The 15,153-nt window shown below is 32.6% G+C and overlaps 1 protein-coding gene across 4 annotated transcripts in view; it reads right to left on the bottom strand.

The window, feature by feature from the left end:
* LOC124364880 (FAD-dependent oxidoreductase domain-containing protein 1) overlaps nt 1-15,153 on the bottom strand; it is a 49,068-nt gene that overhangs the window by 32,073 nt on the left and 1,842 nt on the right. For all 4 annotated transcript variants that reach the window (XM_046820675.1, XM_046820676.1, XM_046820677.1 and 1 more), the window contains one exon: nt 7,917-8,146. In XM_046820675.1, coding sequence (XP_046676631.1) covers nt 7,917-8,146 — 230 coding nt within the window. The remainder of the gene's footprint in view (nt 1-7,916; nt 8,147-15,153) is intronic.

Raw genomic sequence — 15,153 nt, 5'->3', positions numbered from 1 at the left:
GTGCACTGTTGCTGTCTGCAACAAGAGCCACGCTTAAAATCAAAGGAAACAGGCGTGGTATATTTTAATTTTCCCAAAGACCCTGGAAATAAGGAGTAGATGGGTGTATTTGTGTAAGCGGGCAGGAAAATGGAACCCAGACTCTTGTTCCGTATGTTCAGACGATTTTTGCTAGAAGACTATGAAAGGGATCTTAAATCAGAGCTGTTTGAAAATACCGAGAAAAAAAAAAGAAGCTCAAACAATCAGCTGTTCCTTCTCAAAAATTGGGACAAATTACTCCAGTTTGTGAAAATGTTTTTAAAACTGAGAATGAGATAACGTTACACAGAAAAAAGAGGTACGCAAATAGAAATAACGAACAACTAGTAAATTCATTGGTATATCCTGAAAAATCTGAAACATTTTCTCCAGACGAACTAGGAGTGGAAAGTAGCGAGTTAACTACTAGTACTCTTTTGCCAAATTTGAAAACAGAATCCAGTAGAAATGAAAAATATATTGCATTATTGGAAGAAAATAAAATTTATAAAGGAAAATCTTTAAAAGAAACAGTATATTTTAATGTGAAAATCTTTTAAAATTCGTAGGGTGGGCCTTACTAATTCACTAATAATATATTGAAGAAGAAAAAAATCCACACGACAGTCGATAGAATAAAAAATAAGAGATAAGCTGAATACTATATTTACAAAATTATATCATTAGATTTATTATTAGGCAATAAAACAGAGTTAAATGGACTAACGAAAGATTATCAATAGCTCTTTACTTTGCGCTACTTTGGAAAACGAAAGCTATATATATATCTTCGAAGAAAATGTAGTTTTCCCTTGCCCAGTTTGTCAACTTTGGAACAGATGGATCACTAATATAAATATACGCAAAGCGTTTTTTGACGAAATTTTTCAGTTTAATGGAAGTTGCTGGTGAAAATAAGGAAACACACGGAAAAGGGTGCAGTTTTGATGTATGATGAGATGAAAGTGAAGGACACATACGAATATGACCAGAAAAATGACCAATTATAGGACCTCACAATAAAAATAGGTTATTGATTAAGAAGACTGTTCTCTAATTGGAAACAGGCCAATTTTCATCAATTTTGATACATGGTTTCAACTTGTTTTAAGGCTAATTGGAAACAGCCATACATCAAAGATACAACCTCTGATTAATGATCGTACATAAAGCATGTGTATCAGATATGGGGGAAAACTATAGTTTATGGAACAAACTGAATGTTCATTGGAAAAGCCATCGTTCATTGAAAAGCCATCGTTTGAAAATCCTGCAGACAAAAACAAAAAAATTTTTTTTCTTTGCCGATTACCCCTCATGTACTGAAACTATTTCGGAACTTAAACCTTACCTTTGTAAAACAAAAAAGATCTTCTGTGCCACAAAATTGATTAGAAAAAAAACAAGGAGACGTTGATAAAAAAAAAGCGAATAAAAAAAAAAAAAAAATATGTACATAAATCATTATTGTTCTTCAAATACACATTTATTTTGAAAAATTGAGAACTGGCTTTGTTTATATTTACACATATTTATGTCTTTTATTAAGTATATTATTACAAACTAATACAAAGTATAACAATTAAAATAATATTCAAAAAGTACACTAAAGACAGTTAAATAGGGTCACAAGAGAGTTGTACAAGACTGATTGTATGGTAGTAATGGTACACACGCGGAGTGGCAGAACATCGCGGCTGGTCACTGGGGTGGACGTCACATGTGAGCGACCGGCAAACATGCACCACGTAAACGGCCGGACGCGTTCAACCTGTCCCTCTACCAACCTTGCTCTGTCCCTCCGTTTTTGTTCCTTCAGCTACTGCAAATATGCCATGCCACAATGTCAAAGGAAATTGATTTCAAGTATCCAAAATAAACTAAATGGTTTCAATTCATCACTGCTGCCATCTACAATAAAAGTTAGATAAGTATTACTGTCTTAACTATTTGTAGCACAGTACTACAGATGGAATTTTTTACTGCAAATAGAAAATTCTTAAATAAATATTTTACAATAAGTAGTATTTTGGAATAAAAATGTCAATTTGTCATTTGTATATTGATTAATATACACGCTAAATTGATCGAAATCTGTCCATTAGATTTTGTGTTATTTATTGCTGTTTTCATTATTTGAAATTGACTGCTCTGTAAATGAACCAACATTAAAAAATGCATAGACTTTTCTTACACAAACTTGATCAATGTTTTATACATATATGTACGAGGGTCCTCCGGCAAGTAAGGTCCGTTTCACAGTACCTATTCCAGCGGTAACCCGCAATCTGGCTGGCCATCAGTGATCACGGAATATTTGGTCAATGTCGTTTATGAAAAGATTTGTGAAGATCGGTGATTTACTATTTCATCATTAGCACTGGAAATTCCGACCGTAAATAAAACGACATTGCACAAAATTGTCTCTAAACGTTTGAAATCTCACAAATTGTGCTCACGTTGGGAACACAAAATAAGAAGAACGGGTTGTGCTCTTGAGTTTTTGGTCCGATATCATGAGGAAGGCAATACACTTTTGAAGAAGATTGATTATCATAGGTGACAAGACATGGGTTCTCACATAAACCCAGAAACAAAATGCCAGTCAATGGAATGACGTCACCGGTTCAATCCCAAACAATCTCAACACGCAAGGTTTCTTAGCGGTGAAAAATTTGGACCTTACTTTCCAGAAGACCCTGGTATGTGTCCGTGTAAAATGACGAATTCTCATAACTATGTCACTTAAAACAATCTATAGTGAAAAGTTTCAGATCGGTGTAATACTTTTTACCCGTTTCAGAAAAAACAAATAAAACTTTTTATATCAATACTGCTCATACAAAATCTACATATTTAAGCAAAATATAAGTTTTTTCCAGGAAAGGGTCTTGAAAACTTATAGTCCTTACATTCAGATTATTTAGTGAAGATTTTTGGTGGCAGTCATGTAGAATTTCCAAACTGTAATGACTCATTTCATACACCCATCTCACATTCATTTCAATACTTAGGCCTAATTTAATTTAGAAATTTATTAGTAATAATAATTAAGGAATAATTATTTATAAATTGTCTCAAATTTAACTACAAACAATAATAAATACGAAATCAAAATTAATCAAAATCCACCTTATTACATATAAAACTCAAAAGTTATAAAGTGAACTAAAGTTAGTGATACAGTGTGCAGGGATGATTGTTGAAGAGTGAAGAGAGCAGAGATTTGAAAGGTGAAGAGGAGAGAGGGATCTGGAAGAAGTGAAGCAAGATTATTATTATTATAAAGAAACTGGTTAGATTTATTCAGCAGTATTTGAAAGGTTACTTTATTAAATTCTTATTATCACTGAAGTACAAAGAAGCAGAAGACAGACATTGGGTGAGAAAATTCTTTTTAAGTTTAATAGTGATTCATTGGAAGAACATAAAACCCAGGAACATTCGATTTGACTAATAATTCAAAATTAATATAATTAAAATTTTAACAAAATTATTTTTCAAAATTACAATATCTTTTATTAAAAAAAATACCCAATATTTCTATTTCATTAAGCCAGCACGACCACCCTGCCCTAAAACTTAAGAACTGTATTTAAAAATTTACCATTATTATTGTATATCCTCCATCTTGTTTTCAAAATTCAAACTTGTATGTCAATTAATTTATCATCATTAAAGTTCACATTTATATCATACTGAGTTATTTGTTATTTCTAGCTATAATCATCAGAATACAAATTAAGTTTAACCATTTATTTAAAGTGAATAATAGTAATAGTATATTACAAAACATAGCTATTGAATCAATCGTTATCTTGGCTCTCCATCATTGACCTTTCATACAGCTCTGAGAATACAACTTTCAAACAGAAAACTTCATTTTCTTTTTGAGCTTATTACGACAGACACTTTTTATGAAATACAATTGATTAAATTTATCAAAATACAAATCGTCAATATAATCAACTGACATTTAATCCACTCTCTATACTGTCAATACAGTTGATCTCACAGTATTCAAAGGGTTAAGGTCCAACCAAATATAGAGGTACCGTTTCCCTAGTTCACATTTTTTGTAGTGTAAATTGTATTTTTTAGCCTTTTAATTGCCAAATATAATACACTTTTATAGATAAAATTGGTTTGCAAAAAAGGACTGCAATGGTGATCCATTGTAGCATATCAGTACTAACGATGTTGTCAGGTGATGTTATGCCTCATACTGATCTAACATTGATGAAACTATAGAACAGACTAATATAGCAAGTATGTATGTTTAATGTAATGTTAATTAGTAAATAAATCCTACTTTGTAACAAAATGTATGTTACATAAAAAGTTCTATGAAGCCACTAAGGAGTTATTGGTGCTAACAGTGCTGATAAAAATTATTCATGCCACTTTTCAGTGAGTTCAAATTCAAATTCAAAATATTCTTTATTCATTTGTATACATATTATGTTGTACAGAATAGTGTCAAATTATTATGTAAATATTATAAATACTTACATTATTGTGCCAATGAAAATATTGATATAAAAGTATGCCAATCACCCTTGATAACTAACTTAGACCTAATCAAGATTAACTAACATACACTTTTTCAGTAGATATTTTATAAATTTGTTGACCCAAATACTAACTATTTCTATGATTATAAAACTCTTCTAAAGAGTAGCAAGATATATGGTGGTAAGAAATGTCTTTAGTTTTCTGATAAATATTGTCATATTCTGTTCAGTGGTAATGTTTTGAGGTAAGTACTGCATAAATTTTAGTCCTGCAAAATTTGTTTTTTTTTTTTATAGAGTACCAAATTATGTCTATCACTAATAAAATGATGCCTTGTATTATATGTGTGACTTTGTGATATAGTGGGAATATTAATTTGTTTACAATATTTAACTGTTTCTAAAATATATACCTATCAAATACCGTTAAAATTCCTAGTTCTCGGAAATGCATTTTTACTGACTCTTTACCAGCCAAGCCTAACATTATTCTAATTGCTTTTTTCTGTAATATTAGTAAGTAATCCAAATTCTTTTTTGAAGTTCCGCCATAGATTGCTATTCCATAAGACATATGGGAATCAAACAAAGAAAAATATATAGTTTTAAGTGAAGTGAGGTTACAGTATTGTTTCATTCTGCCTAATGCATAAATACTAGATGATAACTTTTTTGACACAAAGCTTACATGATCATCCCAACTTAAATTATTATCTATAACTAAGCCAAGAAACTTTGTACTAGTTAATTGTTCTACTGAATAATCTTCTATTGTTATCAATGGATTTATTGTTTGTCTATTTTGTTTGGTGTGAAAAGAAATAAAGTTGGTTTTACTGGTATTTAATAATAAATGAGCTGAATTTAAAAATTGTTTTATTTTTGCCATTTCCGTTTCTGCTTTGTGTTCAATTTCCTGTTTATTTCTTCCTGAAAAGATAATATTAGCATCATCTGTATAGAGAATCATACCAATGGCATTTTCCTCACATATAGAAGGGAGACCCGTCAAATAACACACAAACAGTAGAGGACCCAAAATGGAACCTTGTGGGGGGAACCTTAGCTTTACTGTACTGTGTTATCAGGTAAACAAATAAATGCACTGACTCAAGTTTGCTCAATACTGTGTGAAACATTGAGAAACTAACGGAAATCTGAGTCAGATGGTCAGAATGCAATCACATGATTTATATCAACGGATTCTCATGTCATAAATAAAATAAAAAATGCAATAATTTTAGAACTTTTTAAGGAAACTTAACTCAGTTTTGTATCCTTACAAATTTAAATGAACATGATCTGTAACAATGAGTAAAATGTTCTTTGTTTAAAGTTTGTTTTTGACGATTGAAAGTATGACACGATAACAGGATTTCAGACATTTCCCATTGTTAAGGTTACAAAAGGTATAACACAACATATCGAGGATTGGAATCTATGCTCTTCATCAGGTGGGGGAGGTATTAGTACATACAAAAACAAAGAATAGAAAGAAGAAAAGAAGGGAAGGAAAAGGGTTCAAACATACTTGGCGCTGTCACTGCAGAGAATGCAAATCCCGAGTACAAGTCATGAGTACGACAATCACACCGGCACCGATGAAAGAGTAAAATGTAATACATAAACAAAGCCATGTATTTACATATGTCTCTTGGTTTGGGAGGGTGTCGATGAGGCTCAACATTCTCAAATACAATGGTGAGTGATCATCTGTGTGCAGGGGCGCATGGGATACGTCCCCCCCCCCCCAAGAGCATTTAATTTAAAATTATTGATCAGCTAATAGTCTATTTTCGACTAAAAATAACATTTATGTTGGTACTTTTGTAACTTTATTTTAATTTAGGAAATACATGGCACTGCATATATAATTCAATTTTGTTAAAAACGCTGAATATCTGAATTTTATAGCCATGGAGCAATTACAAAAGTGAGGTTAGTTCTTATTATTTTTTGTAACAATCAGCAACTATCATTAACCAGTTACAAAATGTATTCGAACTGATTTAGTATCATACATTACAGAGTACTCCAAAAATGGTACAGGTACAGGTCCAATAAGTATGCTATTACTGCTAATCAATTCCAAGTACTTTGTATCCGGAACAACAGTAAAATTTAAAGTAAAATATCTGTATCATAAAGGTGCCTGTAACAGTTACCTGTACCAGGTACTTTTGGTTTGCGGACAGACGAGTACCCTGTACAAAGTATATGTTATCGTAGTCCTGACATGACCTGTTTTCACAGTAGTGAGTGAGTTACAGATCTCCGAGTAGTTCTTTACTGTGTTAGTTTTTTGTTATTCGTTGTCACTAAGAGACAACACCGCCCTGGACACACTGGCAATTTGAGCGTTAAAACAAACCGTTTTTGGTTAAGGTAGATTAACAAAATTTACTCAATTTAATCTGTGTTGAAATTAAACACTTTAAATAGTGATTTACAAAATTAAAGGCTCAAGATAACGACTAAGAGCTCCATAACTTGACCAATGTCGAATTTTGTGGACCATCAAGAAGGAAAGTTAAGATGGTCATTTAATAACAACATTATTTTAAAACTAAAATTCCATACTCAATTGCAGTAAAATTGTATCTTTCTTGTATAAACAACTGTGATTTTCAAAGCCATATTTTTTGTTGTTGTTATCAATAAAAACTGGAAGTTAATGTTAGTAAACAGTTTTAAGTGTATAAACGCAGAAATAAAGAAGCTAAATTATGATATAACTCCCATTATTGTAGCTCCATTAGTTAGTTTGTGGTCAACTTTCAAACTCTGATACTTTTTGATCCAAGAGTAGACATTAACATTTAGGTTTGTCTTGATTTGTGATTTAAACTCACAATATTGTTCAATATTTTGTTAATGCTATGATTAAATTCTGTTTTAATTAAATACACTTCATATAAACTGTATATGTTGCAAAATATAATTTTCTGGTGATTGGTGATAGAGAGGTCTAAATGTAAACTTTTTACACTCTGACCTGATCTTTGCCCTTCTTTTGTTAGTTCATAAGTACTATAAAATAACGATTTTAGGACCTAATATTTCAAAATTTTCGCTGGTGTGACACCCCAGCTAATCTGGAGGGTTTTCCATACCCCAAACTCCCGTCGTTTCGGACACACTCCACAGAAGATTTCTGGGAATGCCACTGTCTGTGTGAACAATTAGTACCTTTACAGCAATAATTATTGGACTTAACTTATTTATGATTTAAATTATATTTCTCCTATGATTACTAAGCATGACGAATTCCAATTCACTCGATCATAAACAAGCGATTCCTTCTTTATCCATATCGCTTTCTTTACATCCAATTTGATTGAAAAAGGCAAACTTAACAGATCGCATTATTACTCAACGTACTGTTGTAACTTTGAGTTTCTCTCCAGAATGTGGGCACTCTTCTCGGTGGCAAGGAACAAGTAACCATTGGGAGTGAACTGGACATTGGGAGGCTCATGACCTTCCACTGTTAAGTAGTCTCCGATGTTACGCATGAACTCGGCTCCGAACACTGACATCTCAATGTTCTCTGGTAGAGAAAACTGCTGCCGCAGTCCCCCCACTGACAGCGGCGTTGACGCTTGAGTGTACTGAAAAAAATAAAAATATCCATTTAATTAAAAGCATACTTTCTTAAATTTTTTTGCAATTAAAAATTGATTTTAAAGTTAAATATTAAATTAGATTAAACTCACTAAATTACAAAAATGTAGGGAGTGATTTTAATAATAATTTAAAGTCTGTACAATTGGTTGATAGCTAAATCAAGAAATCAAAGAAAATGAGACATCAGAACATAACAACAAGAAATGTAAGTGATTAAAAGGGCCTAACAATTAAGTATGAGATCTTAAAAAGAGCATAGCAATTAAGTTCTCACAATAGTTGAACTCTCTTTGAAAAAATCCTAGTAATTCAAATAACCCTATCTGTATCTTCCTTAGAAAACTCCGCAGATAAGCCCTTGCTAAGGAATATTACTTCAGCACAATCAGGAAAGTGACTCCTATTTGGATATCTTGAATATCGTATAAACATGTTAGCTGAGTATGAATTACTCAAAACATGAACTTCAATTATGTGTTATCTTCTTTCTCATATCATATAAGCTGACATACAAGGTAGAGCCAAAAAGGTCCCGGAAGTGATTAAATATACATTTAGCGCACTCGCCAATGAAAAATTTGTTTTGGAACAGTTCTACTACAGTGGTACACTTATGGGGAGGGAGTATCTGTAGTATTGGTATCGCTCAATTACCGTTGTTTGCTTGTGGAGAGTGTTTCTATATGCCTGCAAGTTAACCTCCTCAATTATAAAACATGGCGATTACTGAATAGCGATTAATCATTATATGCTGTTTTACTTCATCGCCTAGTGAGACTCTTTTAAGTTGTTAATTCATGTTTACGGAGACAAGACATCAAGTTTATAACAAGTAACTTGACCATGAGTCAAGTTTATGAATGGCACACAAATTTTCGTAAGGGTTGCGTGAGCATTGAAGATGACCCTCGTAGTGGACGAACTTCAACTGCAACCATTGATAAAAACATTGAGCGAGTACAGCATGTTGTAGAAGCACACAGGAGACTAAAGATTGATAAAATTTAGGATAAATTTGTCACTTGGTAGTGTCCACAGCATCCTTCATGATCATTTTAAAATGGATCGAATTTGATTCCAAAATTGCTGACGACTATTGATAATAAGTTGATTGATTTGGCAGATGCAGATGAGGTTTTTTTTGTATTGCTATGATCCTCAAACAAAACGTCAGTCCTCTGAATGGAAAATGGAAATATTTTCAAAAAATGAAAAATTTCACTTGGACATAAGCCAAAAAAAGTTTTGGGATTGTTTTTTAAGAATCAGGACCATCTCATCTCATCATGTTTTTTAAGAGACCATCAGGAGGATCGCCCTACAAAATGGGCAAGAAAAAATTGGTTTTTAGTTCATGACAACACCCCACACATCAGTCTTTGTTAGTACTTAATTATCTAGCCAAGAACAGTGTTACCACACTAGAGCATCACCTGACCTGGTGCCAGCTAATTTTTTCCTGTTTCTGTGATTGAAGACATTGTTGAAGGGAAAACCATTTGCTCAATAAATAATTTGCTCAAGTTTTGAAATCTGTTCAATAAATATTTATAAATCAATTCCGGGAACTTTTTTACTCTTACTATGTGTATGCTCTATACAATGAAGGCAGTATTTTGTATGACCACATGTAGCAAATTGTTTCGTCTTGTTTATGTAAATTGGACTAAAGACAACTACGATTTCTTTTGATAATATGAAAAAGTAGTACTGTATGTGCATTAGATGTGTAGACTTGATTCGCTTTCTCCCTCAATTTGAGATTTTTCCAGAGCTCTTTTGGACTGTAAATCCCACCATTTTGGCTTGTTAAGCGCGTAATACATAGGCTTCAACATTGATTTTTGTTGTTGCTATTTTACTAGTATATGGGTAGACTTTAATAAGTGGCCTAAACTTGTTATTTGGTTGTTTTACCAAATGTTAAATTGTTTTTATTATCCAACAAATAATTTAATATTACAATTTATTTAACTTAGCATGTGATTTTAACTTATTAATCTAACCAATAAAAAACAAAAAGTAACAATTTTTTTGGAGAGGTGATGAATAACAGGAAATTATGTGAGATCTCTTAAAAGTGACGATATTTATTTCAAGTGGCTTTGAAATGTGGGTTTGGCTCCTGGTAAACGGGAGATTCTTTTGTTCTATTTCACAAAAGCTACTAAAGGTTGTTCACAGCTATCTGGGCAAGATATAAATATATAAGATTTCCCTGATATGGGTCCAGACCAAAGTTAGTAAGGCTGCAGTATAATAAGCGGCCACCACCACAATTGAATCAGCTATTGATTAGAAATATCTAAAATATTGAATAAAAAAAACATTTAACCCATATGTAGATATTGATAATTAATCATTACTAGCCGTTTTAATTTTACAGAATAACAATGTTGTTTAAAATTAATTTAATTCAATCACACTAAAATCATTTGCCTAGTAAGTAATGAAGAACGATGGTGATGAACATGCGCTTTTGTGTCAGATTTTATTTTTAAACGTTGAACAATGTTTCAAATCTCTACTACCTATATAATGATCTTACTCCTTTAAAACCTAAGTGTCAAGTTTGTAGTGAGGAGAAGAAAAATAGAATTAAAGGTGAAAATCAAATCATGTTTAAAATAAGTCAGAACACAATGTTACCAAAAACACACTTAAGAACACTTTTTTGAACACTCTAAATTTGGCTTGATGAATATATTAACAATCATGTACCATTTTAGTTGGAACCAGACTAACTATAGCATTTTAATAAATGAATGTAGTTTTGACGGCATCAGTACAAATACCATTGCAGATTGACTATCGTTTTGTAGAGAGGTTCGATTTGTATACTTGAATACTGCATCTTTGACCACACTAGCTGGATGCATTGTGTATTGGACTTAAAATTAATAAATACTATTTAAAATAAATTTCTACACAAGACAGCGGTACTATATGAATATAGTAGTATCGAGTCACTTCCTCTGCCTAAACTCATTGAGAGAATAGAATGATTTGGAGAGTAACCATAATTACATTTTGGCTTCAAACGCATCTTTGGGTAGGGTACGATATGCGGACCCGGTTTTTTATATCGAAATTGGCAAACGATATTACTTAATCATAACCATCGATATAATCAATCGATACTGATTAATTACTTTGAACTATTAACTTAAGTAATCTATATTAACAGCTGTAAACACTCGAAAATAATACACATAGGATAATATTTCAATTTTACATAAGTAATTCTGATTATTAAAAATCCAACTCTAACTGTGAGAGGAGTAAATATGGTCGTCTTCAGTTTTCTTAATTTTGGTTATAATAATTTGTTTGATCACTGTAAATATTAAGTTCATATTTTAATTTAAAACATATGATTGTTATTGAGGACTATAGCTACTTTTATATCGATTGATAGTCTAAGATTTGAGATGCGAATATTAGGTATCGATGACTATATTCTTCGATATAAAAAACCGGGTCCGCTTATTGTACCCTACCCCGCTCTTTCTCCAAGCATGGAACGGCCTCAGGGAGTTTGTTAAACATCTTGAGTGCTAGTATTGGGAAACAGTTTCATGTCTTACGAAGTCCATATTATTTGAACCACGGAGATTGTAAGTGTGTGTGTCAGCTCTAAATTGAAAAGAATCTAAGTTGTCTCTTATATAAACCAGGCTCTGAAGAATGTACTGGCCGAAAACAGTCTGGATTTCAAGTCTCTGAAAAATTGGAGCATAGTGATCCTGATAACTACCAAATGAAATTATACGGAGTACTTTCTTCTGAAGGAGAAGCACAGCCCCACAGCCCGTCCCAGGCATGGTAGATCGTGACCACATTTGCCTCAGATAGCGTGTTTCTAAGTCTTCTGAAGAAGAAAGTTATTCTCATCAGATTGTTGCAAACATTGTTGATGTGACCACTCCATGTCAGCTTTGGATCAAGAGTAAAGCCTAGTATCTTAACTTTAACTTTGGTATTTACATTTTGTTTCAGGCTGCATACCATACGCTGAGGTTTTTTTTTTATTAACCTGTTGAGGAGTAGATGAAAGTGGTTCTAAAAGAGTACTGATAGCAGTTTGATCCCAAGAGAGTAATGAGGGTTAAACCGTCCAACACGGACTTGTTGAAATAATCAGTATTACGGCTGTTTGTGTTCTCTAGTGGCGTTCTTATGTACTATTTTGAATGTAAGCTGTTTAAATTATTGCTGTAAGGTCCTCTAAACACCAGAACATATAATCAAAGCTTTGCCGCTAAATGTCCTGTCATTTTATCCAAAAACCCAACCCAACGAAAATTGGAAACATGTGTTGCACTGAGAGAAGAGGCCACAACTGTTTTAGCGTCTGGAGCAGCTGCTACACTTGTTAGGTTGCCATTTCCGCACCCTCTTCCATCAAGGAACAATGGGTGATGAAAACGAAAATGCTGTTTCTGTGCTTAAATAGTTGTTTACTCCCTGGAGTCCATTAATGATAATTTTGCTTACTCTAGTATACCCTAGGTAGGTTGATTGTTATAGCCTTATTACGTTAAGGCAAAGCTTGTTTGTAGAGAACCAGTCAAATGCCTCAGCAAAGACAACATTCGCAAGGCTGATAGATTCTCCCGGTGTTTACCCCAGCGAAAAAATGTAGAGCCATCCACTAACAGCAGAACGTCCTTTCAGACCTAGGTCATTTATTAGCATGATAAAAAGTAATGGTCCTAATATTGAGCCTTGTGGTACACCATGTTTCACAGGTAGAGGTGAAGATGTTGCTCCTCCCACTGTGAGAACCTATAATATATATTCTGGAGGTAGGACTTTAGCATAATATATACCTTGTAACTGACACCTGCCCAGTTTGTTTAAGAGGAGTTCATGCAAGACACAGTCAAAAACCTTTTTTAGATCAGCCAGTATCAAGGCAACAGAGACGGCAGGGATCTGACAATCCTATCAACTTCATCCATTAAAGAGACGTTAAACAGATACGGACTTGCTATATACATCATAGTCGGTTTGTTCTTGCGCATATGGTTGACCAGATCCCAGGGGTTGGATGCCTCCATTATTTTACTTATGTTGTGCTCCCTCTTAACAGCATCAAAACTCTATTGATAAAATCTTTTGCCTTCAGCTAAAGGGAATATATGTTATCCCTATTACAAGAGATTTTACTTCTGCCATGGATAAAAACAACATTTTTCTTAATATTAGCCAGCTTCTCATTATGCAACTCCTTTGATCTTCCAAAACCTACAGGTGGCCTACAGTTCTTGGCAGTTTTTGGCTTAACAGTTTTTATTGCAAAAATTGCATTGAAAGTGTTAATGAAGTTGCTAAGAAATATTTTTTTTATCTGATTATCGGCACCATAATAGATAAATTCCCACCAATATCAATGTATGGTTATATGACAAGTCTGAAAACGAAGAATAGTTAGGAGTTGCAGTAGAAGTTAATGAAATAAAAATCGGAAAGAGGAAGTAAAACTGTAGAGGACTAAGTTGGTAGAGGATGTGTGGGTGGTAGGCATTATGGAAATAAATACAAATATAGACATTTGCAAAAGAGAAAGAAGAGATTGTAGGTAGTGTTTGGACATTTGCCCAGAAAATAAATGCAATGCTGATTCACTTACATGGTTAGTTAAGCATGTAAAACCAAGAACAACGATAGCCACAAATTTGTGGAAAGCCTATTTCGGTATAAATACAAAAGGATATGACATTTTACTGTAAACCACGAAGAACTTCGTCGACCTACTGACTTCTGCAAACACCCAGACAATAGAATCCAATTAGAGAGCTACAAAGAAATCATTAGAAACAGGACTCAGAACTACATTGCCTATCATCTTACAGAATACATATATCGATGAGAAGTAGTGATAATTGGTGATGATCCATTTGAGCATTTTCTAAATAATAATTTTAAGTTAAGAAATATTAAGTAAAGTAATAGTAAGAAATAAATACTACACTGCTAAACAAATATAGATAAAAAAATAACTAAAGTTTTATTCTTTTCTATAATCTTAAATACCTATATTTCTTTTACATACAAGAGTATAGCCTAGCTTCACTATAATACAATCTTAAAAGCCTATTAAGACTAAAATCATGTGTATGGTCTTTGTGGAATGGCTGCAAGTACAATGGCAATGTAAGTGTGTTGGGTCACAAGGTGTCAGATACGTTTATTCTTCAAAATAGTAAAAAGCAATTAAACATTACACTGTTTTGTTTGTTACATTTTAAAATATAAAAAGAGCCAAACTATACTGTAATGTAAAGTACCTACAACGTAATTTGGTTTGAAATTTTTGTTTCAGTATTATTAGATAGTCATGAATATTGAGAATGTAATACTCATGAATATCGATGATTTGATCATCATTAATACTGATGATTTGATTGTTGTGTTGGCCGCTTATATACTGCAGCCATTAGTTTTGTTATTTTTTGTTATTGTTAAATTTATTTTACAAACAATTGTTGCTGTATTACTATTGTTGTTAATGTATAATTCTTGTTGCATACGGTTATTATATAATATTGAAGTTGGGAGATGGCTGCAGTATAACAGCCACAACCACCATCGAATCATTGATATTCATGATTATCTACACTACTGAAACCAAAATGCTGCACTGAATTATGTTATAAGTATTTCAAATTGCAGTTTAGTTCAGCTGTTTGTATATCTAAAAATGTTTTTACTTTAATGATGAATAAAATACCACCTGGTCTATGAGTATTTATAAAATGTAACAAACAAAACAGTGTAACACTAAGTTACTTTTTACTAGTTTAATACTACTACAAAGGATATACATGTCTGGAAACTTGTGACAAAAATAACACGCAAGTACATCGCTACTGTAATTGTGGCGCTTATTCAAATATCATACAGTTGATTTTAATTTATTAGATTTTGGAACAACACTGTTGTTAAATTCATTAAAAAGAGCTGGCAATAATTAATTGTAAATAAC

The sequence above is a fragment of the Homalodisca vitripennis genome, chromosome 6, assembly GCF_021130785.1.
Source record: "Homalodisca vitripennis isolate AUS2020 chromosome 6, UT_GWSS_2.1, whole genome shotgun sequence".
Lineage (NCBI taxonomy): Eukaryota > Metazoa > Arthropoda > Insecta > Hemiptera > Cicadellidae > Homalodisca > Homalodisca vitripennis.
This window is presented reverse-complemented; position numbering and strand designations above follow the sequence as displayed.